This window comes from Delphinapterus leucas, chromosome 16 (genome assembly GCF_059928025.1).
Source record: "Delphinapterus leucas isolate spDelLeu-1000000601 "Yukka" chromosome 16, BTC_Dleu_Yukka2, whole genome shotgun sequence".
Classification (NCBI taxonomy): domain Eukaryota; kingdom Metazoa; phylum Chordata; class Mammalia; order Artiodactyla; family Monodontidae; genus Delphinapterus; species Delphinapterus leucas.
In genome coordinates this window covers 61343079-61368637 of record NC_143144.1, presented here as the reverse complement: position 1 = coordinate 61368637, position 25559 = coordinate 61343079, and the positions used below count along the sequence as shown (strand labels likewise).

Below are 25559 nucleotides of genomic sequence, written 5' to 3'. Positions count from 1 at the left end.
CAAGCAAACCAGTTTGAGAAGCATGTCTATAGAGGCTGAGGTCCCACCCCCCACCCGAAGTGTGGTTGAGGTCTCCATCACTTGTTCCAGGGTCCCCCAGGATGGGAGGGCTTCCCCAGCTTACTCATGCAAACCAGTTTGAGAAGCATGTCTATAGAGGCTGAGGTCCCACCCCCCACCCGAAGTGTGGTTGAGGTCTCCATCACTTGTTCCAGGGTCCCCCAGGATGGGAGGGCTTCCCCATCTTACTCATGCCAGGGGCTGCCATGGTGATCCGAGAAATAACCACTTGGGTGATGCCTATGGCCGCAGCTCTCTGAGGGCAGAAAAGAGTAAGTTGTCAGGAATGAGCTTATCCAATATCCATAGGCTGCACCAGAGGGCTGGGTCAGGGTCAGGGTCAGGGTCAAGGCCAAGTCTGAGCTGGTAAAGAGGAAGGGATGGACCTGTCAGGGGTTGAGCGACCTCACCTGACCCTCTCCCACCCAGCCACATTTTTATGGCTTCAGGACCAGAAACGATGGAGAAAAGACATGAACAGAGATATGGAGGGAAAATCGATGGGGAAGGAGGATGGAGTCAGGGAGAAGTTTTCTCAACCCTATAGTAGAGCCCAGGCCTGCTCTGACCACGAAGAACAGGACAGGGTCTGAGAGGGAACTCCCTCCTCCCACCCCAAAGGCAGGCCTCTGCTCACCCGGGAATGACCAATCTCATTGTGGTTCCTGTCCTTCACGCAGATGCCCTGGATGAGTTCCCTAAACACAGACAGGAGGTGCTGGATATGGGAAAGGGGTGCTGGAAGGCTGCCAGCGATGTGACACACCAGGGGACCAAGGCCAGGGCACTCAAGCTCTAGGAAGCCACCTCCTGCAGCTGGCCCTTGGAGCGCCCTTCCCCACTCCAGAGAGTGGTATCCAGCCGTGACCTAGGGCAGAGGCTCAGAGAGCTAGCACTGGGCCCCAACGGCCTAGGCTGAATCCGGAAACTGCAGAGCAAGCGTATGAACTTGAGCAAGTTCCCTAATCCTTCTAAAGACACAGTTATCCGCATTTGCAAAATGGGGATAATCATGGCACCCACTTCATGGGACTTGGTGAGGATTAAACAAGATAATGCCTGCAAAGTGCTAAGTCCAGTGCCTGACACAGTGACTGCTCCCAAACAGGAGCTGTTGGTCTCAGGCCAGTGCTTCACTGCACTCCATCCAAGACCAGGTGGGTGGTGGGGACTCATTCATTCATTGGAAGGAGCAACTGGATGGGGGGGCCGGCGGGAAAGAGGAGGTGAGCAGTGTGCATGCAGGACTACTCTGTGGTGTGCTCTTTCTAAGGGCAGCTGTGATCACTTTCCATTTGTTACTAATCCCAAGAAAACGTGCCTTATAGATACTGGTGATGATGAGGAAGGCACTGATGGAAACAGGGGCAACAGTAGCTAACGCTTAATGCAGCATTTTCTTACAGTCCAGGCGCTATTTGGGGCGCTTTACCTCTACTACATCATTAAATTTTATAACAGAGGAACATCTATACTTTCTCTAGTCAAGAAACAAGAGCTGTGACACACAGCAGGTTTCTCCTTTCACCTTTCCTGCTGTGACGCTTACAGCCTGGTGCCTGGAAAACATCTATCTGCCCCTCTGGCTTCCTCAAAGCTTCTTGGCTCTGTTCTATCTTTGGACACCTCGCTCTGCTGCGTTTCATTCTGTAAGACATCCCCAGGGCTTTGGAAGTAGGCCGAGTCCACAACTTAAAGACAGTTGCAGTTGAAAGGACATGAGCTGGTGCCAAACCCCACAGGTCCTCACTAACGCCCCACCCCTGCTCCCCATTACCCACAACACACATCACAGATGAAACCTAAGTCACCCGCCACTCCTGCAGCCATCACTGTTGGAGCCGCCAGTCCTCAGGGAACTTTCAGAAGCGCAGCTCGGCTGCCCTCCCCACACCCACCTCAGCCCCAACGAGCCCCCCACTGCCTTGGTTTCTTGCCTTTCCCCTGCTAGCCTCACGGTCTGTAGGGAGGAAAAGGGATCCCTGTACTCACTGCTGTCGCATCATTGGGATGTTGACACAGTTAGCCGCAGCCACAGCGGCAAAGGGCACCCAGCGGCCCACCAGGGGCGGGGCTCTCTGTGGGAGAAGAGAACAATGGGAGTAGGTCAGGCTCCCTGGAGATGGGGGTGGAAGGGGCTTCAGGAAGATAGAGCAAGAAATCAGCCCTCGCTACTGCCACGCATCCTGACACTCAGTCGGGGAACCCAAACTCCCTCAAAGGCCCGAGAAAGACCAAATGGGCGCAGCCCTGCTGAATTTCCCACTACTTGACTGGGCTCTGGCCAAACCCAACTCATCCAGACCGGAAACGGTCCCTGCCTGGTAAAAAAAAAAGTTTTCCCTAGGACTTTGCTGCCGCCTAGTGGCCACCATGCCCACAGCAACCCCCGACGGTACCTTTGTCAACGTGTTCATGCCCACAGCAGTGGCCACCGCAGCGGTTGTGGCAGTGACGTAGGAAACGGCCATCTGCCTAGTGGAGGAGAGAAGATGTTTGGGAGCGGGGACCCTAGCTGGCTGAGGGCAGGACGATGGCTTGAGTGATAAAGGCTAGAAATGTGGCTTCATGCCTGAGAAGCTCATGTGATCTGTCCCCAGCATCACCTTGTGATCTCCCCCCAACTCACTCAGCTGCTCCAGTCCCCTTGGCCTCCTTTCAGTACTTTAAACACACCAAATGCCTTCCTGCTCAGAACCTTTGCATGTTGCTGCTCCCTATCCCGGGAATTCTTCCCTGGGCTCTTGCATGGCTAAATCCTTATCTTTCAAAACTCAGCTGAAATGCCAGATCTGCGGAAAGGACTTCCCTGAACAGCCTATCTACACAGATGCCCCTCTGCTGTTCTCTGTCTTGTTATCTATTTATTTCCTTAATGGCAGCAATCACAGTCTGAGATTATTACGCTTGTTTTCCTTTTTTTTTTTTTTGGCTGCGCCATGCGGCATGTGGGATTCGGGATCTTAGTTCCCTGACCAGGGATCAAACCTGTGCCCCCTGCATTGGGAGCGTGGAGTCCTAACCACTGGACCACTACGGAAGTCCCTATGCTTGTTTTCTTAAAAGACCTTCAACTCTAGGGCTTCCCTGGTGGTGCAGTGGTTGAGAGTCCGCCTGCCAATGCAGGGGACACGGGTTCGTGCCCCAGTCTAGGAAGATCCCACATGCCGTGGAGCGGCTGGGGCCGTGAGCCACGGCCGCTGAGCCTGCGCGTCCCGCAGCGGGAGAGGCCACAACAGTGAGAGGCCCACGTACCGCAAAAAAAAAAAAAAAAAAAAAAGACCTTCAACTCTAGAGAGCACACATGTCTTAATCAAATGTATCCCTGGCACCTAGAACCATGCCCAGCACCTAATACACACTCAAGAAATATTTGTAGAATGAATGAATGAATGAGTGAATGAATGAATGTTGAATTGGTCTAGGAAGAAGATACTCTCCTAGTCAGCCTAATACTTCTAAACCCTGAAAAGGGAGACCTGGTCACTTGCCCAGGGCAGGTCCCACCCAGGGAGGACTGATGGCCCTGGAACCCTTTAGAAGGGCTGTTCCCCTGGAGGCAAGAGGACAGCCACCTGCTCCAGGCCCACATGGATGGCCTGGGGTTCAGGTCTCCTACCTGACCGACGTGGGGGAAGCTGCATTCCTGTTGGTGTAGTTGACTAAGGCATTGAAGGACTGGTTCACCCACTGCCAGAAGACCACTGCCGGTATCGTCCTACCAGGAGGGGGGCCCGGAGAGGCAGAGAGGAGGATGGAAAGAGGGTTTGGGGCACACCAGTCAAACCACATTACCTGCCGCTCCCCAAGCTGTTCCCATGCTGCTTCATGCAGCTGGGCTCTTTTGCACAGGCTGTCCCTCTGACTGGAGCATCCACACCCCCTAACCTTTCCATACATGGCTGAATCCTGCTCTGTTGAGAGACCTCTTCTTCCTTGGAACCTTCCCAACCCTTCCCCTGCCCTTCCTGAGACACAGTTAGTCATTCTATGCTCTCTGCTCCCACCACCCCATATTCTACCTCTAACCTACCACTTGGCAAGCTGGATGGTAACTATTTACTTCTTGGTCTCAACAAAATTGGGCACCCCTTGAAGGGAGGGACTAAAGTCTTTATACTCCCCACACCTGGCCCAAGGCCTGGCTCAACAACTGGGTAACTGAATGTGTGGGGGAGAGAGGGGGGAGAGGGAAGAGAGAAAGGGGGAACAACAGAGAAAGTTTCTCTCCCCAACTGGGCTGAAAGGGTATCCCAATATTTTTACTTGGATATTACATTATAAAAATACATTAAATTCATTGTTGAATAAGTACTTTTTAAAGAGGGAATTAGAATAGCTCATCCGTTGAGCACTCTTGAGAGGCCTGCCTCAGTTTATACAGCCAGGCACCACTACTTCCTGGCTGTGTGAACTTGGACAAGTCATATAACCTCTCCAGAACCTCAGTTCTCCACCTATAAAATGGAGATGAAAATAGTACCTCTCTGTAGGGTTGTTGAGATTAAATGAGGTGATAACATGCAAAGAATTTAACACAGTGCCTGGTAGCTGGTCAGGGATCCATAAAGACGGATCATCCTACTATGGCTCCCTGCCTAACAGGTCCACGTGGCTGCACCTGGCGCTGCCTTGCTCCCGGGTCGCACCTGTAGAACTGGAGCATGAAGCCCGTGATGATCATGCCCCCGGGGACCTGGAAGGACATCCGCCCAATGACGTTCATCTTGTCCCCGGTGTCAGGGTGGAAGGCCGAGTCGTACAGCTTCTTGGCATAGAGCAGCTGCTCCACTCGCGTGCCTGGGGGCACAGTCCCCATCCTGCCACCAAGGACCACAGGCGGTGTTACCTCCTGACCCCTGGCCCCTCGTCTTCCGTTTCCACCTCGTCCCTAGGGCACCCACCGACGTCGCCCCACTGCCCCCAGCCCCCTCCCCTAACCGCTCACCTGCTCTTCTCCACCATCACTTTGGCCCAGTCCAGCTCCCGCTCTGGTACCAGGACGGTGCGGGGGTCCGTGACATTGAAGAAATGCTTCACCCGCCCTAGGAAAGTGCACTGGTCCCAACGGGGGGCATCGATATTAAAGCCAGACAGGTCAGCCTCCATCCTGCTCACACATAAAACTGTGGACTTCAGGAACAGAGGAAAAATGAAGATTGCCCTCAAAGCCTGCCCTGGAGGCCCTTAGCACCTCCCGCTATGGTAGACTGACGGCTCTCACCAGCCGCTAGCGTCATCTGACTCAGCTCAGGAAGGGTCCAGTGAATGGTCACCAGTCTGAGCAACTGGGCACCAACATGTGTTTCCTGAGTGCCTGCTGGTGGCCAGCCTGGTGCTTGATCATGCTGTGGGCGAGGCTGGGAAAAGGGACAGTACAGGGCCTGTCCTTGGGGAGCTGAGTCTGACTGGGGAGCAAGAGCCCACCTGTGGAACAACAGATAATACATACAGCAACAATAAGCACGGGAGATGAGAGGAAGCTGAGAAGGGGAGACACAAAAATCAAGGGGGGCTTCCCAGAAGAGGTGGAATGTGAGTGAAGCCCCAGAAGGTAGGACAGATCTATCTGAAGGAGGAAGAGGCATGGGATCACACTGAAAGTAGAAACAATCACTGATAAAGATGGAGAGGACAATGGCATGATCACCTTCAATTCATTTGGGGGGGGGGCGGGGAGGGTGCATGCCGGCCCTATGAGAGATCCCGGGCCATGGTTGTCGCCCTCAAGGCGGTGCAGAACAGGAGAGAGACAAGTAAGTCAACAAGGACAGTAGTGTGACAATGCTGCTGATGGACACGGGGAGCAGCAGAAAGCCAGAGAAGAGGTACTAAAACTGAGGTGACTGCATCTCCTGGTTTGCCGGGGCTTGTTGTCCTGTGGTAATTATTAAAAGCACCCCCTCAACCTCAAAAGTGTCCCGGTTTGGATGATAAATTATAAGATCACCTTATCTAAAATGGATGAGGGATTCTGAACATGCTTTGTGAGAACAAGAAATAAACAATGTTTTGAAGGATGCATGAAAGTCAGATGGATGGAGGAGAGGTACCCCAGGCAAGAAGAAGAGCCAGTGTTTAAAGCACACAGTGCACATGGGGACCTGGTGATGATGGCGGCAACACTAACACTTACTGAGCTCCTGCTTGATGCTATATACTCTGCTTGGTGCCTGACATGCGTTTTCTGAATTCGTCTTCACCGTAACCCTATAAGATAGAGATACTCTTATGTTTAATGCCATTTTATAGATGAGAAAACCAAGGCACAGGTAAGTAACTTTGCCAAGTCACACAAGCACTTGCCAATAACAGAGCCAGGATTTTAATTCAGCCTGACTAACTTCAGAACCCCTGCCTATAATTAGGTTCTGGAATCCATGACTTGAAAAACTAAGGCGGGTCTGACACGTGAGGAGCTTGGAAATGGTCACTCCTGTCCTCGCAACAAAAAGAAGCTGAACAAACTGAAAACCCACAGCTCTTCTTAGAACCACCAGAGAATTGCGGTCACAGGGCAAACAACTGCCCCGGAACTTGGAGAGACAGGCAGGTACAGAGAATCACAGCTTAGTGGGAACAGAAGCCCACCCCTTGGGGCAAGTACCATAGGAAACTTAAACTGTGATTGACAAATTGCTGGAAGTTCAGTGTGGACAAGCTTGAGAGTTAAAAATTCCAGGGGGATTCAATCTTTGGTGGCGGTGTGGAGAGACACACTTTTGTGAGTTTTACCTCCAGGAGCCCACCAGGTTCTCAGGCTGAAGATCAGAGAAAAATTCCTTAGTGCTTCAGGCAGGGAGATGGGAAAAGTGGCCATTCTGAAGTAGACCCAGAGGCCTCTGCGATTTTTAACAAGGCCTGCCCTCAAAGGAGCCTAGCCTGTTTCACCAGAGCCTAACTACCTTGGGTCTCACCAGAACCTAACTGACTTGGGGGAAGAGAAACACCCAACTCCACCCCTTCTAGCTTTCCTATCTCACCTAAAGGGAGTAAGGGGAACCTGAGAAGGACTTGTGAAGGTCCAGGGGCACCTAATCACAGGACTATAGAACACTCCCCCTCCCCTCACACTGTCGGTGGTATAGGGCTCCCGTATAATAACAGGGAGAAATGACTAACAACAGAACGAACCGCGAGTCTCAGACCTTATTTAAGAAGACGTGTCTAGAAACCCAAAGACAACAGGGGAGACAAAAACAAGAACACCAGAGGAAATTTGACTTTTGACCCCTACAGCTTTAGCAAACAGTAATCACAACCTAACTCCTTGCCAGAAAAAAGTAAAACCTCACACACATCTGGCTTTCAACAAAAAAGGACAAGGCAACCTAAAAGGCAAAAAAACAAAACAAAACAAACAAACAAAACCCCACCGTTTGAAGAGACAGAACAAGCAAGCATCAGAACCAGATGACAGAGACTTTGGAATTATCAAACCAGGAATTTTAAATAACTATGATTAATCTGCTAAGGACTCCAATGGGAAAGTGGGCAACATGAACGAACAGACAGATGATGGAAGCAGAGAGACGGACACTCTAAGAAAGAACCAAAAGGAAATGTCAGAAACTAAAAATACTGTAACAGAAATGAAAGTGCCTTTGATGGGCTCATCAGTAGGCTTGACATGGCCAGGGAAAGAACCAGCAAGCCTGGATATGTGTCAACAGAAAATTCCCAAGACTTCCCTGGTGGCACAGTGGATAGAGCTCTGCGCTCCCAATGCAGGGGGCCCAGGTTCGATCCCTGGTCAGGGAACTAGATCCCACACGCATGCCACAACTAGGGAGCCCGTAAGCCGCAACTAAGGAGCCCACGAGCCGCAACTAAGACCTAGCACAACCAAATAAATACATACATACATAAATATTTTTAAAAAAAGAAAAGAAAATTCCCAAACTGAAAAGTAAAGAGAAAAAAAGAATTTATAAAAGAATAGAATATCCAAGAACCTTGGGACAATTACATAAGTTGCAACATACATATAAGAGGAATACCAGAAGGAGAGGAGGAAAAGGAACAGAAGAAATATTTGAAGTGATAATGACTGAGAATTTTCCAAAATTAATGACAGAAACGAAACTAGAGACCCAGGAGGCTCAGAGAACATCAAGCAGGACAACTATCAGAAAATCTGCACCCAGGCATATTATATTCAAACTGCAGAAAATCAGGAAAGAAGCCAGGGTTTCCCTGGTGGTGCAGTGGTTGAGAGTCTGCCTGCCGATGCAGGGGACACGGGTTCGTGCCCCGGTCCGGGAAGATCCCACATGCCGCGGAGCGGCTGGGCCCATGAGCCATGGCCGCTGAGCCTGCGCATCCGGAGCCTGCGCGTCCGGAGCCTGTGCTCCACAACGGGAGAGGCCACAACAGTGAGAGGCCCACATACCGAGAAAAAAAAAAAAACAGCTATGGCTTTTGAACTTTTGCCTGAAAATTTCAGGAAGCCATTAAAAGATTTCAAGAAGAGTGACAAGGTGAGATGTGTAGTTTAGAAAGAACAATCTGGGGACTTCCCTGGTGGTGCAGTGGTTAAGAATCCACCTGCCAATGCAGGGGACATGGGTTCAAGCCCTGGTCGGGGAAGAACCCACATGCCACGGAGCAGCTAAGCCCGTGTGCCACAACTACTGAGCATGCGCTCTAGAGCCCACAAGGCACAAGTGCTGAGCCTGTGTGCCACAACTACTGAAGCCCACGCACCTAGAGCCTGTGCTCCTCAACAGGAGAAGCCACAGCAATGAGAAGCCCGCACACCACAGCAAAGAGTAGCCCCGTTCGCCAAAACTAGAGAAAGCCCGCGCACAGCAACGAAGACCCAATGCAGCCAAAAATAAATAAATAAATTTACTAAAAAAAAAGAAAGAACAATCTGGGAAATCATATGAAAGTAAATAGGGTATGGCAGGACCTCACAGGATGCAGATACCAGCTGGAAGCGAACCCCCAACAATCCACGCAAGAAGTGGGGCTCAAATGAACCCAGATGCACCAGAACTGGGAGGAGGATCAAAAGAAGAGAAGCTTTTAAAGCAGCAGAATCTGAAGATTTGCTAAGTGATAGGGTATAGGGGGAATATTCTATCAGTCAGGGCTCAACCACAGAAACAGAACCAATAGGAGATTTTCTATCTATCCATCTACCCATCAATCTATCTACCCACCTACCTCCCTCCTGGAATCTCTAACCTCAGGGTGGCGGGGGCCCAGCCCTTTTTTTTTTTTTTTTTTTTTGTGGTACGCGGGCCTCTCACTGTTGTGGTCTCTCCCATTGCGGAGCACAGGCTCCGGACTCGCAGGCTCAGCGGCCATGGCTCACGGGCCCAGCCGCTCCGCGGCATGTGGGACCTTCCCAGACCGGGGCACAAACCCATGTCCCCTGCATCGGCAGGCGGACTCTCAACCACTGCGCCACCAGGGAAGCCCCCCAGCCCTTTTTTAAAGGGATTCCATCTGATTAGGTCAGGCCACCCAGGATAATCTCCCTTTAGATTAACTCAAAGCCAACCACTTAGGGATTTTAATTACATTTGCAAAATCCCTTCACCACGGTACCTAAATCAGTGTTTGGTCTAATAACTAAAAGAAAGTGTGTGTTTGTTACAAATTGGCTGCTTCTCCCTCAGAGGCCCATCCAACCGGAAATATAGCAGAGAGGGGGTCCTGGGGAGTTTCTCTGGCCTAGCCCAGTTGACCCATCACAAATACCTAGAGTGATACCAGGGTTTCTGACTGGGGCAATAACGTGCTGAGACAGAATATAGAAAAATAGGCTTTAAGGGAGAAAACAGTGAGTTTGACTTTCCTTGTGTTGAGTTTCAAGTGCTATGAGACTTTCTCAAACACAAGAGGCTGCCATCTGTCTCAGTCCCTTTTTAAATACTAGTCCAGGGTGCTATTCCTTCCCCTCTTCACTAAATAACACCTGCTCATCCTTTTTTTTTTTTTTTTTTTTAAGGAATAATTTTCAGATTTACTGCTGTATCTTCTACTACTATGTCATTTGTCTTTTTTTTCTTGAAAAAAAAAAATCACCTGAGGATTTTCCACATATATTGAATTACAAGTTCGCAGGCACAGCTTGAGCAAGATTTAAAAAGCTACCCTCTTCAAAGTTTGCTGCCCACTGAAGGGCTGGCAGGCATGAAACTGGATGTGCTGGAATGCTGACTTGGAGGACTGACAAAATTCGCCAGGAAGCCACTGAGATTCTGGGAAGCTGCTCACAGGGATGCTGAGGGAACTCAATGGGAAGACACCCACATGGGTGCTGCTGAAACTCACTGGGAAGCTGCCTGGTGGGGTGCTGTTGAAACTTGATAATAGGCAAGCACCCAGACACCTGGAAGACTACCCCTTCCTCATCAGTGTTCCCCTGGCACCCTCTACTGGTAGAGCTTAAAATCATCTCAGAGGGCAAAGGAAAAACGTTTACAACACCAGGTATCATAAAACAGGGCAAAGAAGGGTAGATTTGGAGCTAAGGACCAATAACCTATCTGGCACTTACTTTTTTCGTTTAACATCTTAGAGAATTCTCCATTTGAGATATACAAGTCTATCATTCTTTTTAGTGATTATATAATATTCCATGTGCCTTAATTTCATTATTTGATAGACATTTGGGTTACTTTCAGTTTTTCACTGCTATGGTGAGCACCCTTACACACATCACTTTGTGTATATGGCAACTGTATCTTTTTTTTAATGCTGTCTTTTTAAATAAAATTTATTTTGGGTTGTGTTGGGTCTTCGTTGCTGTGCGAGGGCTTTCTCCAGTTGCAGCAAGCAGGGGCTACTCTTCGTTGTGGTGCATGGGCTTCTCATTGCAGTGGCTTCTCTTGTTGCGGAGCACGGGCTCTAGGCACACAGGCTTCAGTAGCTGCAGCACTTGGGCTGGGTAGCTGCGGCACACAGGCCCTAGAGCACAGGCTCAGTAGTTGTGGCGCATGGGCTTAGTTGCCCCGTGGCATGTAAGATCTTCCCGGGCCAAGGCTCAAACCCATGTCCCCTGCATTGGCAGGCGGATTCTTAACCACTGAGCCACCAGGGCAGTCCCCATGGCAACTATATCTTTAGGATTGATTTCTAGAAGTGGAATTGCTGGATCAAAGGATATACATGTTTTAAATTAAGTCTTTATAATACAAACTGATTTTTCACGAGTTGTGTAAGATAATGCTGCTTTAGTCAAACTTTCACCAAAATGGGTATTATAAATCTTTTCTTTGTTTGCCAATTTGATGGGGAGAAACAATATTGTTGTTTTAATTTGTATTTTCTTTTTTTAATTAAAAAAAAATTTTTTTTTCTTTGGCTGCGCCATGCAGCATAATGGATCTCAGTTCCCCAACCAGGGATCAAACCTGTGTCCCCTGCAGTAGAAGTGTGGAGTCTTAACCACTGGACTGCCAGAGAAGTCCCTAATTTGTATTTTCTTGATTCTTAATGAGATTAAGCATCTTTTCATATGTTTTTGGCCATTTGTTTTTCTCATTCTGAAAACATTGTCTTTTTAAATTACAGAAGTAATTTTTGTAATAGTTCAGTGCCAAAGTATATAAAGTGAAAATGACAGTGGTTAACATGTTAAAAAAAATAGCTATCTTCTTGAGTTATACAATCATCTAAATCCAAAAGCATTCACAGACTTGAGCAAACAAAGCCAGTGTTTCATATTAGGGAAAGGAAACATATCGCTGATGGAAGCTGCAGACCTAGTAAAAAATAAATGTTTTATACTAAGTAGTAGAATGAAAGGAAACTTCCACCCAAGACCACTACCTCAATAAAGACCCACGGGTTATTACGGCTGCAAAGGAAGTTCACCTCAGAATAAACGGCAGCCTTAAAAGCAGGTGCATTAGCAAATAATTTCAAGGGCTCCCCCCACCCCCCAAAATAGTAGCCTTTTGCTCTGCAGAGACAGTCTGAGTGACCTGCAAGGAAGCACCTACCTGTCCTTCGTATCTTCGCTCACACCTCCTTTCCTCAGAGTATCCTCTGAAGGACCCCCTTCCTCCCTCCCATGCAACTAGATCCGCTGCTCTGCTATAAGCCCTCTTGGCTCCGTACTTTTCCCTCAGAGCCATGCCAGTCTGTCATGATACTCTGTGGTTTTACATTAATGCCCACCTTCCCCCACTAGGCCATAAGCTCCCTGAAGCCAGGAGTTGCGTACATTTTGCTCACCACCGTTGCCTCAACGCCTAGCACAAGAATTCGAGTATTTGCTAAAAAAGAGGTCCAGTTGGTCAGCAATTGGATATTTAGGCTTAAAACCCAGCATGGAGATCTGGGTTAGGAGTAAAACAGTGAGGGAGCAGCACGGGGGTGGCGGGTAGTAAGATAAAGTTTTCCAAGGAGTATACACAGACTGGGAAGAGCAGCGATCCAAGGACATACCCTGAAAAACCACTATATTTAAGAGGTAACCCAACAAAAAGATGAGAAAGAACAACCAGAGAGGTGTGGCAGGCAGGAGAAACCAACAGATGAGGCAGAGCGAGAGAGGCGATCAAGTTTTAGATTGTCTGTTAGGGTGGGAGAGACTTCGGCAAGCTGATGGCTCAGGGTGAGCCACTTCCCCAGGAGGGAGGAGAGGCCCACTGCAGTGGTTCCGCAGCACCCCTGGGGGGCCCTGGCTCCGTGACTCAGTGGCAACCTCTCGGGGCAAGTCAGACGGCCCACAGCAAGAGCCCACTGCCAGGACTCCGGCTTCCCCCTCTCACACCCCACCACAAAGCCCACGAGAAAGCTCCGGGCTCTGCCCTTTGGGGACAGGCTGACTCGGCTCCTGCAGGCTGGTCCAAAGACCAAAGACATTTCACCCAGTCCCAACTGAAGCCAGGGGTGGGAGGAGGGGAAAGAGTTCACCTCCCTTCACTCTACAGAAAGGAAAAGGAGTTGGCCTTGGCTTACAGAGACCCACACTCCCACCGGATACAAACAGTCCCAAATGCTATGCCTCCCCCTCAACACACACACACACACACAAACACACACACTTCTCAGCCAACCCTCTCCACCCTCAACCCAACAATCCAACATTGGAAAGTCCTCTGACTTTCATAATGGAAGCATTTCTACCATGAGGGGGTAATCATTTGCTAAATCATGCAAGAACCTTTGCCTTCATTACCAAGGTCAGGATAGGAACTGCCCAGTCCTGTCTTATGTAAAACATACAGGGAAAAAAATCTAAATTCTATGTCTCAACTTCTCCCCCCACGCAATGGCCCCCAATGGGGGCAGTTCCGTGACTCCTTCAGGGCAAACTCAAGCCCTTCTGTCACATACTCCCATAGCATCCTGTCCTCCTTTGAAGCAAGCTGGGTTTTTGTAATTGTCACTTTCTTGTTATTTACAGTTATCAGTGTAAAATTTGCCTCCCCTAACAGACTATAAGGTTCACGCTATAGCCCTCATCTGCCCGCTAAAAGCACTTACTGCCTGCCTGAAATACATTCCAACTTATTCTTGGGTTCTCTGGGCAACAAGGATGTCCCCCCCTTTTTTTTTTTTGTCAAACTAAGAACCTGCCTTGGTTACAGAAGCTTTCTTTCACGAAGCTGCAAATTGTCTACCCCTCCTATACTGAGTCCTACTGGTCTTAAGTTTTCTTCAACAGTTATGATCCCTCTTCCTACACGAACCATATCTAATACTTCCTAAAGAGGTGACTATTACATCCAGGGTTCCGCTACAGGGAACAGGGGGAGGCGGAAACCAAACAGGTGACTAACCAATACCTCCCTTTCCTTCCAGGATTAGAGAACGTCACGGCTCAGAGACATTAGGGTCTCAGCTTACAGGTGAGGAAACTGATGCCTAGGAAGGTTCACATGCATTGAGCCAGCATGGTGAGCATTTGTGGCACATGTGGTCCTGCACTGTGGCAGATATAGATGTGAATAGGAAGCAGATCCAGTCCTGTTTATCCAAAGATCTGACAACAGCTAGGGCCATATTTTCCCAAGGTTACAAGGCTTAGACAGGAATTCCCTAGAGGTCCAGTGGTTAGGACTCTGCCCTTCACTGCTGAGGGTGCGGTGCCAGAAAAAAAAAAAAAAAAAAAAAAGACCACAGGTTACAAGGCTTAGGGTCACCTAGATAGGTCCTCTATCCACTACAGGGTGCTTGTCTCGAGAAAGAGAGAGAGAAAGAGAAAGAAAGAGAGGGAGGGAAGAAGGGAAAAGATTAAAAAAATGATATAACCTACTTACCTCTCCTGAAGTAATGCTCGTTCTTCCAGGGAGAGCTGATTTTCTCTGGCAGACAGCATCAGAGTCTGGAAAACAGGCTTCCGAACCTCTTCTGTTGTATCCTTTTGCAAGTGTGGGGGAAGTACCCAAGATCTTCCCATTTGAAACCCCAGGTAGGGAGAAAAACAAAATGTCATCGCTTGTACTCCCATCAGAGGAAGATGGGAGTCAAAGACTCAAGAAGTTCAGACACAGGGCTTCCCTGGTGGAGCAGTGATTAAGAATCCGCCTGCCAATGCAGGGGACACGGGTTCGAGCCCTGGTCCAGGAAGATCCCACATGCCGTGGAGCAGCTAAGCCCGTGCACCACAACTACCGAGCCTGCGCTCTAGAGCCTGCGAGCCACAACTACTGAGCCCACGTGCCACATCTACTGAAGCCCGAGTACCTAGAGCCCGTGCTCCGTAACAAGGGAAGCCACTGCAATGAGAAGCCTGCGCACTGCAATGAGAGTAGCCCCCACTCGCCACAACTAGAGAAAGCCCACACGCAGCAACAAAGACCCAATGCAGCCCAAAAAAATAAATAAAAGAAGTTCAGACACAAAGACCACTGAGATGGCGAGGGCTGGTGTCAAGGCTGCCTAGAGCAAGTTGGAGAATGAGACTAATAATTAAACCAGCAGACCCTGGTAGTATATACTTTTGTACAATCATGTGACTCTGAGGCAACCATGATGTTAGACACCAGGCAACTTAGAAAGAGAAGTCTGCTTTGCCTCTTTCACAAAAGAACCAACAGGCTAGAGATGGGTGGATTGAAAAGAGTACATACTCTGAATTAACCATTCACCTTGCACCTCCTTAGTCAAGGTTCTGAACTGAGTTTTCTCTCCAAGCATCTGATGCAGGTATGCAGGTAGCAGATGTTTTTAAAAATACTTTACTTGAATGCATAAAAAGCTAAGGACCATTCAGGGAAAATCTGCCTTCATTCCAATGATCTTAACTAGGCTGAAAAGGCTGCTGTTCATAAAAGCAGCAAAGCCCAAAACCTGGATGAAGCTATTAACAACAGCTAAGCCATGGGACCTCCCTGGCGGTCCAGTGGTTAAGACTCCCTGCTTCCACTGCAGGGATCACTGGTTCGATCCCTGGTCAGGGAACTAAGATCCCATATGACGTTCCTCGCGGCCAAAAAATAAAAACTAAGCCCCATATAGCACTTCCTAAGTGCCAGGTAATGTTCTATGTACTTGACATATAATAATCCTCACAAGAACCCAATGAGGTAGGTAAGAGGCACATACACACACACATCTGTAAACCTCCAGGTGTATCATCCATGCCCACACTTTATCTGCTCTTAAAAACTTCTGGATTTACATCTCAGGTATAAACCACTCTGTTCCTCCAACATGGACAATACAATATGGTGTTTAATAATTCCTCAAGAGTCAGAAAGTACTAGGTTCAAGTCCCCACTCTTATCGCTTAAAATAACCAATTTCTAGGGCTGTGAGAATGAAATGGAATCTTGTATGAAAAGCATTTCACTAGGAAGGATGTAATTTCCATGGGGGCAGATTTAGCCCCCTGCTGTGTCTCCAGGGTCTGGAATAGGACCTGGCACAAATGTTATAACTCTTCTTTCTGTCCTCTGCACGGGGAAGGGGTGGGAGGTAGCACCCAGAATCCCTCCCACTGTTTCTTGCCTGTAAGTGCAGGCCCCTTTTTGCCTCCTCCGGGGCTGCAGACGGCGCACCGACCGGTCCAACGTAGATCAACGAAACTATCCTTCCCAAAACGTCTTTCATCCCCGCTATCAGCTCACCCCAGCCCTCAGGGCCAGTCCTCAAACGGCTTCTTGCCTTCCGACAGGCAGCCTCCCACCACCAGGAGTCCTCCAGCCCGGATTCTAACACAGGTGTGTGGAGATGGGTGCGCAACCCATGACTCCCCCGCCCCTCAGCCCGGCACACGAAGGTGCTGGGGGCCGTAAAGGAGAGGTCCACAGGTAGACCCTTCTCTTGCCACGTGGCTTCCGCAGGTGGAAGCCCAGCCTGCGCTGCAGCCCCTCCTGGGCAGAGTCAGGACAGAAATGCAAGCTCCCTCCGGGATGTGGGGACCGGAGGTATATGTGGCAGGCGGACTCCTCCCAAGACCCCTTACCTGGTCCCGGGAGGAACGCACTGAGACAACTGCTACCAGATGCACCCCGCGTTGGCAGCTTGGCCAGGGTGCACTTCTGGCCTCAGCCCGGGAACCGCCCCTCGCCCCGCCCCCACACCTCTCCTTCTGGACCAATCACAGGCCGGTGGCCCCCGCCAGCCACGTGGGCGAGTTTTCACCATTCCCTGGGTCTTCACCAGCCTGCCACAGCCTCCAGCCGCTCCAGCAGCCCGCCTGCGCAGTGGGAGGGCACATTGGCGCGCTTGCGCACATTGGGAAAAGAGGAGCTGGACCCCGCCCCGTCCTGCTGCTTTGCTCCTCCGCTGTGCGTACAGGGGACGTCGGGGGCGGTGCCGCAGGAGTTGCCCCTGGTAACGGGGGAGGCAGGAGGAGGAGGAGGAGGAGGGACTCGGCGGGAGGATGGTGAGTGTGGGGCCTGGGTCCCTCCGGAGCTGGTCGGTCACCCGCCTCCCTTCCTCAGGCCCAAGGCAGGGCACTGCGCTTAAAGACAGGAGGGAATGGATTGACGCTCAGCCTGCTGTCTGGGTCCTGGATTGGTTTCGGGGGGCGGCGGAGAGCCCCGAGTGTGGGCCCTGGAGGGAGATCTGGGCCTGGGGAGGAAGGCGGGGCTTGCAACCGGTCCGAAACTAGGGGAAGGGGCTGGAAGGGGCTGTGGAAGGGTGCGTGGTTGTCCCGGTACGGAGCCAGGGCTCCATCATTGCTCTGGGGATGAGATGAGGGCGGATCCGAGGAGCTACGGAGAGCAGCCTCTGCACGCAGGCTTAGATCTTCCCGGGGAATCGGCCTCCCCGTGCCGCAGTAAAGTGGGGTTCGCCAGTGCCCGGCCAGAAGCGGGGAGAGGGCCAGCGCTACTGTCTTTGAGGTCGCGCCGGCGGTACCAGGGGAGATGGTAGCCTAGCTCTCCTCTTCCTCGCGATGTGCGGGCCTCTGGGGGGAAGGGTGCAAATCCCAGGACACAAAGAGGTGCCGCTTGGAAAGGATGCCTAGTGGATTTTACGCCGTCTTGATGTCTGCGTGGCGGGCGCGCTTCTGCAGTCCCGAGTTATTTATTTGCTGACGGTTCTGCAAGGTCTGGTTGTTGGTGATGACCAGTTTCCCGTTCAATACTTAATCCATGTCGGTGGAGGCAGATTTGCTGCCCGGTCCTTAGTATTTCCTTCGGACCTGTTGCAACCTTCCTTGGCATCTGACCACACCAGAACCAAAGACCTTAATGTCAGTTTGGAGCAGATTAAAACTGGAGGGTGGCCATTCACTTGGGGCAAGCCTTTTCTCTGTCGAACCAGATTAAAACTTTCCCAAATTGTAAATTATGATACGTGACATATTTGATTCTTGACACTCTGTTCCTTGTTGATTTCTCTGCAGTTAGTTGGAGGGTGTTAAAATGGAATTGAGTGGTTTTAGAACTAGTCAAAGAAAAAATTGATTTTGGAGCGTTTAGAGCAGGTTGGTTGGCTTACCAGCTGCAAAGAGCTAACACTCAAGCTTATAGTTAGTTCCCTGCCCCAACTCCAGACCCTTTTTGACTTTTAGAAATGTTGAACCACTTCTGTTGACTTATGAAGTAAGAAAAAGCTAGATGTTCACAAGGAAAAAATACATGTACATTTGGTTAGATAATCCAATGAGTAAATTTTGATAGGAAAAAATTTTTGCAATTGATTTAACATTGTCAGATCGCTAAAGAAGTAGAATTATTTGATCTGAAGTTGCCAATCATATTTCAACACTTGCTACATTGCAGTTTTGTTAACCTTAGGCTAAACAGATCTTTACATGTTTGCTTTTTATTAATCGTTTATACTTGAGCTGTCCATTTAAAGGCTAACTTTTTCTCAACAAATGAGTACAAACCTAAATATTTACACAGAAAATAACTAGAATTGAAATGAAAAAGGCATGCTAAACCAAGAGAGAAAGAGATTGCATCATAAATGAGAAAGAGTTGGCTAACTTTTCCCAGTTTGTTTATCAATGTAGTGGACTGTGTAATTTTTATGATTGTTTAATTTATAATTACAAGTCACAATAAATTAACCACTGTCCTGTTTCCAGGTGCAGATTGACACTGTATACAACAAATTGACAGTGTATACAACACTGTTGTATACGATTGTTGTATTCAGTGATCAAGAGAGATTTTCTTTTTTATTTTTTGCCTACCATGAACAATAAGAAATTAGGACAAATTATTCAGGATTCTTTATCTGATTTCCAAAATGCATTTTTTTTTCCGTCTCCAAAAGTGTGAGCTATTCTTAGAACTGTAAGTGGAACATGGAATTTAAACGGTCAGTAGTGTGATTAAGTGTGTCACATCTGGTATCCCATGAGCCCCCGTGGTAACTGCTAGTAAAGAGTGAGTCCCAGGTTTATTTATTTTTTTAGTCCTTTAGCTATGACTAATACATATTTATTCTTTTTTTAATTTGGAGAACTGCAACAAAAAGCCATTATTGGTTTCTCTGAACCCCTAGAGGTTCAGTTGTCTTACCCCTGCCTTAGGATACCAAGTCCTTGGTGAAATACTAAGATGACAGTAATTTTTGTGCATAACTAATCACTGTTATTTAATAGATGAGTCCTCCATTTAGGAATTATTTATGGAGTAATTCCTGTATATATGAACCTAGTGGTAGTTATCTAGCATGTTTAACATTTGAAGATTGTTCCCAAGATTATGTTTTCCAGTCAAAAATTGTCAGTGAAAATTATAAACACAACTACTGTTTTGAGTGCCCCCTATGTGCATGCTTTACATACATCATCTCACTTAATCTTCATAGCATTTTCCTTGAGATATAAATACTGTTCCCATTTTCTAGATGGAACTGTGCCGGAGGTTACACATAGGGAAGTTGAATAAAAGTCTATGAAACTCTAAAGCCCATAATGTTCTTTTCATTAGGACTCTGATGAAGTGTGAACCCACTCTTCCTGAGGAGGTGCCCGTATTTTGTTCCTCAGGAAACATTGTATCTATTTAGTAGAGATATAAGGAGAAAGAAGACAAAATTTGGGTGAGGTTCTCCCTATCAAAGCTATACGAGGGGCTTCCCTGGTGGCACAGTGGTTGAGAGTCCGCCTGCCGATGCAGGGGACACGGGTTCGTGCCCCGGTCCGGGAAGATCCCACATGCCGCGGAGCGGCTGGGCCCGTGAGCCATGGCCACTGAGCCTGCGCGTCCAGAGCCTGTGCTCCGCAACGGGAGAGGCCACAACAGTGAGAGGCCCGCGCACCACAAAAAAAAAAAAAAAAAAGCCATACGAATAGGCAGGTAAAAAAAAAAAGAAGAAAGAATTAACCTGAAATACTGTATTTTTCTCCTGCTGATTCCAAGGAGAGACAACTCAAGTTTTCTAAATCATAAGAAAAACCAAGCTATAAATATGATATTCTGAGCCAGAGATAAAAAAGCAGTTTTTAGCACCCCCTCCTCAGGTCATATGACCCAACTTTAAATCAATCAGCGGCTTCCCTGTACCTCACGTGACTTGGCTTTGAATAGTAAGAAATGCAGAGGTATAAAAATGATGTTCTGAACAAGAAATGGAAAAACAACATCTTAGAAAGTTTTTTTCTTTTCGGATGGACCATTCATTGCATACAGAATAAAGGATTCTCTTGTGGATTTCTTGAACTGTAAACATACACACACACACACACACACACACAGCTATATGAATTCCTGGAAATTAATAACATCTCACTGGGCAGCACCAGTTTTTTTTGGTGAGGTAAAAGTAAATTGAAGTCAGTTCCATTTAAGCTAGGTATGGGGAGTGCATGTACCTGACAGCTGGTTTACTAATTTTAATACTTTTTTTTTTTTTTTTTTTTTTTGCGGTACGCGGGCCTCTCACTGTTGTGGCCTCTCCCGTTGCGGAGCACAGGCTCTGGACGCGCAGGCTCAGTGGCCATGGCTCACGGGCCCAGCCGCTCCGCGGCATGTGGGATCTTCCCGGACCGGGGCACGAACCCGTGTCCCCTGCATCGGCAGGCGGACTCTCAACCACTGTGCCACCAGGGAAGCCCTTTAATACTTAAATTTTAGCTGCTCCTCCCAGTCACATATATTTTCCATATACCAACATATTTCTCTCTCCCTCTCCAACACCCTAGTTTCTTTGAATGACCTAGTTTGTATCATTTTAGGTCAGTGCACCATGCCTCTGCTGGTAGTTGAGTTTAAGCTGATTTTGAGGCAGATAAAATGTCCATAGTCAACAGCATGTCTAGTCATGATTTGCCTATAGAAAAGTTTGTTTAAATGTTTTGTGGCTGAGTCAGACCACTTCTGTCCACCAGGGTGCAGATAACTTGTATGCATGCATGCTGATAACGCACGATGCACAATTAACTAAAGTTCTTGTTTCTTAAATTGCCTCTATTTAATGTCATAGGAGTACACATCCTATATAGAGATCATGTCTGTTTTGCTCACCATTGTACTTGGAGCATATTATGGGTGTTTAATATAAATGAATGAATGAATGGATGTTTTGACCAAAAATACACTAAAATTCATTTCCTTGTATTTATACTGCAAAACTCAGCCCCATAATAAAATTAACTTCTAATGGCTGTCTCCCTTCGTTTGACATTAACTATAGACATATATGGATAGAAGCATAGAGTAGACTTATTCTGCTCTTTTGTCCAGCCTGTTAAATCAGCTTACTTTGTACCTTTCAGGCAGAACCCTGATATCTATAAATATCCTCTTCCCTATTTAGCAAACGCTAATAATCCTGTGATCCCCTCTCCTCAGGAGTTGGGTTAATATGATGCTGTACCGTATTTGCATTTGTCTTGCCTAGACCATGCTTGAGATGCCATTTGTTATTTCTCTGGAAGAAAATATTAGCTGAACTTCCCATTTCTCTGTAATTTCATTTAAAGGTGCAACATGTGAAGTTATTGTTTCCTGATGAGGAAAATTGCTCATTGGAAATGTAGAAGTATTATTTTTTTATACTATTAGGTTTATAAAGTTTAGTTGTAGTTAGAATGTTTTCTTTCTCATCTGTGTTTTGCTTTTCTCCTTTTAAGACAAATAGAAATTACGTTTTTTAAATCATTCAATTTCAAATATAATGAGTGTGTAAAAGCTCTCAGCCTGCAGAAAGCGGTATTTGTATATACTGATTTTTTTTGAAAGAGACACATGAGGAAAAACCTAAAACATTTATTTTGAAATAAATGAAAATATTTTACAGAAAACAGATTCTTTCACAATGTCTACACTAGTAAATGATGCATGAGAAGAACTTTCTTTACCTGTACCATTGTTTAATGTACAAATGTGATAAATTCCAGTTGTTTTAGAATTTTATTGGAAAGGATAATGAGGACATCTAATCAGGAACCCAGGAGGAGTAGTACAATGTGTTTTGCCTGTTCTTAGCCTTTTTATATCACCAGTCCCCTAAGGAGCTCAGAATTCTAATTTTAACTGTTCTGAAAGGTGGTATTATAAATGAGTGATTGCAATGTAGCTAATAGAAGCCAGGGAGATTGCTCATAAACAGAGTTTTAAAAAGGAATGGTGTCAAATAATTCAAGGCTGGAGAAGATAAAAAACAAAAGAAAAAATATGCCATAAAAAAAAAGACTTGCTTAATCTTTTTTTGTTTGTTTGTTTCAAATCTATTCATTCTCTCTTCTCCAAATCTTTTGGAATAGAATTTGTCTGTCTTAAACTAAACGTTACACTTTATTGCTGACAGAAATTGAGGCATAGAGAGGTTAAAGTGGTCAGTGTGAATACAGTACTAAAAGGGGTAAACAAAGGGCCTCTGAAGCAGAAGGGAATTCTTATAATTATGTATATTTACATATCATTGTCTCAACTCTTGAAAATTATTTCACAGAATTATCATTTGATCTTAGTGAACGGACTGGTTTGAGTTATTTCCTGGTGCGATGCGGATAAAAAACATAACCATTTTATATAATTTTAAGACTCAGTTTGAAGGAATTTCCACTTGGGCTAGGAGATTAGATTATATGCCCTTTAAATTCTGGGATTCTTTGATTCTTGATGTAACCATGCCTCATTGGAAAATGATTGTCAGCCGCAAGACAGAACAAATAACTATCTTGTAAGATTTTTCTTATGTTCTTAGCTAAAAAGCAGCATGGCTTACTTCCATCCATTAAAAGAATAATAACAACAAGAAACGGAAATATTAGATTACTAGTCAAAAATACCCTGGTTAAACTTTAATGTTTTTTGCTTCCAGAATGACCTTTCAATTCCCTAATTTCTCTGTTGTATTAGATTCTTCATCTGAAAAACATAGATAATCTATACCGTGCAGCTATACTGTAAGGGTCATGTGAAAGTTAGAAGATGATAGAGTATTTTGAATGATGGAGTCTTAAACAAGAACTAAAATAAAGTCTTAAAAAGAGAGCCCAAGTACAATTTTCTACAACCTTTTGAATAGTACCTTAGTACCTTAAAATCTTACATTAACTCGGGTGGGTAATTCTGTTTATTTCAGCAGCTATCATATAGTGTCTAATAAGCGCCAGGCATTGTGGGAGATGGAAGCTATCTATAGTCCTTACGCACAAGAAACTTCACCCTAGTATAAAGGAGAAAAATACAAAAATCAGTTCCCTACAGTCAGATATGATGGGTGCTCTGGTAGGGTGCTCTGGTATATATATATATATAAAGGGCTTCAGGAATGGGAGTTGGTTAGTAGTACATACTTCCAGGAGATTTGGGGTGACTGCTAAGCTGTATTAATAGAAGGAGCAGGAATAAGCCAGGCTATTTATTAAGTTGCTGAATTTACTAAAGTATTTCTGCCAAAACTTATAAGCAAATGGAATAAATGACATTAAAGTGGAAAGTAGTACTATAAGCTCTCCACAACCAAGAACTTTTTTCAAGGAGGAGAAGGCATTCTGATACCCAGTAATATCAAAGTCAGTGCCTCCAAAGTAATCTCTCTTCTTCATGGTTGTTCAAGGGCTTACTCTCAATTTTGCGCAAATTGAAAAGTGCACCAGACCAGGAGGTGAGAATCCTTCTCCTGGGCTTGGATAATGCTGGTAAGACCACTCTTCTGAAGCAGCTGGCATCTGAAGACATCAGCCACATCACACCTACACAGGTGAGCACTGCCTTGCCCCCGATGCTTGTGTGACACATGGAAGATGGTAATAGCAATATGAAAGACAAAATGGGAGAGTTTTGTCCATTTGTAAGTTTTGTTACTGAGAAAAGTGTATACAATTTTAAAATAATCTCAGATTTCAAAATATATCAAGAGATTCCATTTATGTGAGATACTTAGAGTTGTCAAATTCATAGAGACAGGAGAGAGAACAGTGGTTACCCAGGGGCTGGATGGATGGCGGTGATGGTTGCACAAGAGTGAATGTACTTAATGCCACTGAGCTGCACACTTAAAAATGGTTAAAAAGGTAAATTTTATGTTACGTATATTTTACAATAATTTTTAAAAAGAAATAATATAAATTTATATGTCTATACATAGCAACATACAATCACTTCCCTCTGATCTAAGTAATTCCTTTTTAGAAATAGCTTTATCTTCTCTGATTTTGAAATTAATACATGTAGAAAAATACAGAGAGAGCATAAAGGAAAAAAAAACAGTACTGTGAGAAAAACCACTTTTAGTGTGTATTTTTCAGACTTAATAAATACAAATATATGTCTTTTTTTTTTTTTTTTTTTGGCCACACCATGTGGCTTGCAGGATCTCAGTTCCCTGACCAGGGATTGAACTGGGGCCATAGCAGTGAAAGTCCAGAATCCTAACCACTAGGCCACCAGGGGACTCCCTCAACTTTTTAGATTTTTTTGGGTGGGGGCTGACGGGGGTTGGGGGCCCTCACCACACGGCATGCATGCGGGATCTCAGTTCCCCAACCAGGGATGGAACCTGTGCCCCCTGCAGTGGAAGCGTGGAGTCCTAACCACTGAACTGCCAGGGAAGTCCCTCAATTTTTTAAATAAAAAAACAATTACCTGTATTTTTTTTTTTTTTTTTTTTTTTTTTTTCTGTACGCGGGCCTGTCACTGTTGTGGCCTCTCCCGTTGCGGAGCACAGGCTCCGGACGCGCAGGCTCAGCGGCCATGGCTCACAGGCCCAGCTGCTCCGCGGCATGTGGGATCTTCCCCGACTCGGGCACGAACCCGTGTCCCCTGCATCGGCAAGCGGACTCTCAACCACTGCGCCACCAGGGAAGCCTAATTATCTGTACCTGTATTTTTATTTTTTTTTTTAAAAATTTATTTATTTTTGGCTGTGTTGGGTCTTTGTTGCTGCGCGCAGGCTTTCTCTAGTTGCAGCGAGCAGGGGCTACTCTTCGTTGAGGTGCACAGGCTTCTCATTGCCGTGGCTTCTCTTGTTGTGGAGCATGGGCTCTAGGCGCGTAGGCTTCAGTAGTTGTGGCACACAGGTTCAGTAGTTGTGGCTTGTGGACTCTAGAGCACAGGCTCAGTAGTTGTGGCGCACAGGCTTAGTTGCTCTGCGGCATGTGGGATCTTCCTGGACCAGGGCTTCAACCCATGTCCCCTGCATTGGCAGGCGGATTCTTAACCACTGCACCACCAGGGAAGCCCTACCTGTATTTTTAAATCCAGCCTCATCAACCCTCCTCTTTCGTAGGGCTAAGCAAGCAAAGCACAAGGACGGTGGTGCTCTCAGCATGGATGTTGGAGACAAGTCCTGCCTGGAAGAACTCTAGTGGGTTAGGCCTCCTTCCCTGCAGGAAATCCTGAGAGAGCTTGACCTTTGGCCAGGCCTTTGGGTTTCCTAACTAGGGGCAGCCCTGTTGGTCTTACTTTTTAAGTGTTTGAGCATTAGAGGTTTTAGCAAAACCAGAGTTATTTACCATTTTCTGTCACTGTCCTGTGATAAGAACTTGGTGTCGGGTTTGAATGGCTGTGCTGGTGTGTGTACTTCACGGCCAGCGAGTCTTACTGATTCGCAGCTCTTTGCAGAAAAGTCATTTCAACTGCTACCAAATGAGCAATTTTACAGCTTCTGAACAAATTTAATGTATGGCCTGAGGAGGAACAAATTACAGTAGTCTAGCCTAGAAGGGC

The 25559-nt window shown here is 46.8% G+C and overlaps 2 protein-coding genes across 8 annotated transcripts in view; one reads left to right on the top strand and one right to left on the bottom strand.

The window, feature by feature from the left end:
* SFXN2 (sideroflexin 2) overlaps positions 1-25559 on the bottom strand; it is a 50472-nt gene that overhangs the window by 4570 nt on the left and 20343 nt on the right. For 2 of the 7 annotated variants that reach the window (XM_022568902.2, XM_022568901.2), the window contains exons 1-9: positions 16439-16542; positions 14289-14420; positions 5009-5193; positions 4710-4880; positions 3680-3778; positions 2460-2535; positions 2053-2138; positions 698-758; positions 250-316 (exon numbers count right to left, since the gene is read on the bottom strand). In XM_022568902.2, coding sequence (XP_022424610.2) covers positions 250-316; positions 698-758; positions 2053-2138; positions 2460-2535; positions 3680-3778; positions 4710-4880; positions 5009-5169 — 721 coding nt within the window. In that variant the 5' untranslated portion in view covers positions 5170-5193; positions 14289-14420; positions 16439-16542. Of the gene's footprint in view, positions 1-249; positions 317-697; positions 759-2052; positions 2139-2459; positions 2536-3679; positions 3779-4709; positions 4881-5008; positions 5194-6196; positions 6271-14288 lie in introns of all 7 variants that reach the window. The other 5 variants (XM_022568895.2, XM_022568896.2, XM_022568893.2 and 2 more) reach the window with 5 other exon arrangements.
* The window catches only part of ARL3 (ARF like GTPase 3), a 32341-nt gene continuing 23537 nt past the window's right edge, over positions 16756-25559 (top strand). Inside the window, exons 1-2 of the mRNA XM_022568914.3 lie at positions 16756-16861; positions 23449-23592. Of these exons, the coding sequence (XP_022424622.1) occupies positions 16859-16861; positions 23449-23592 (147 nt within the window). The 5' untranslated portion in view covers positions 16756-16858. The remainder of the gene's footprint in view (positions 16862-23448; positions 23593-25559) is intronic.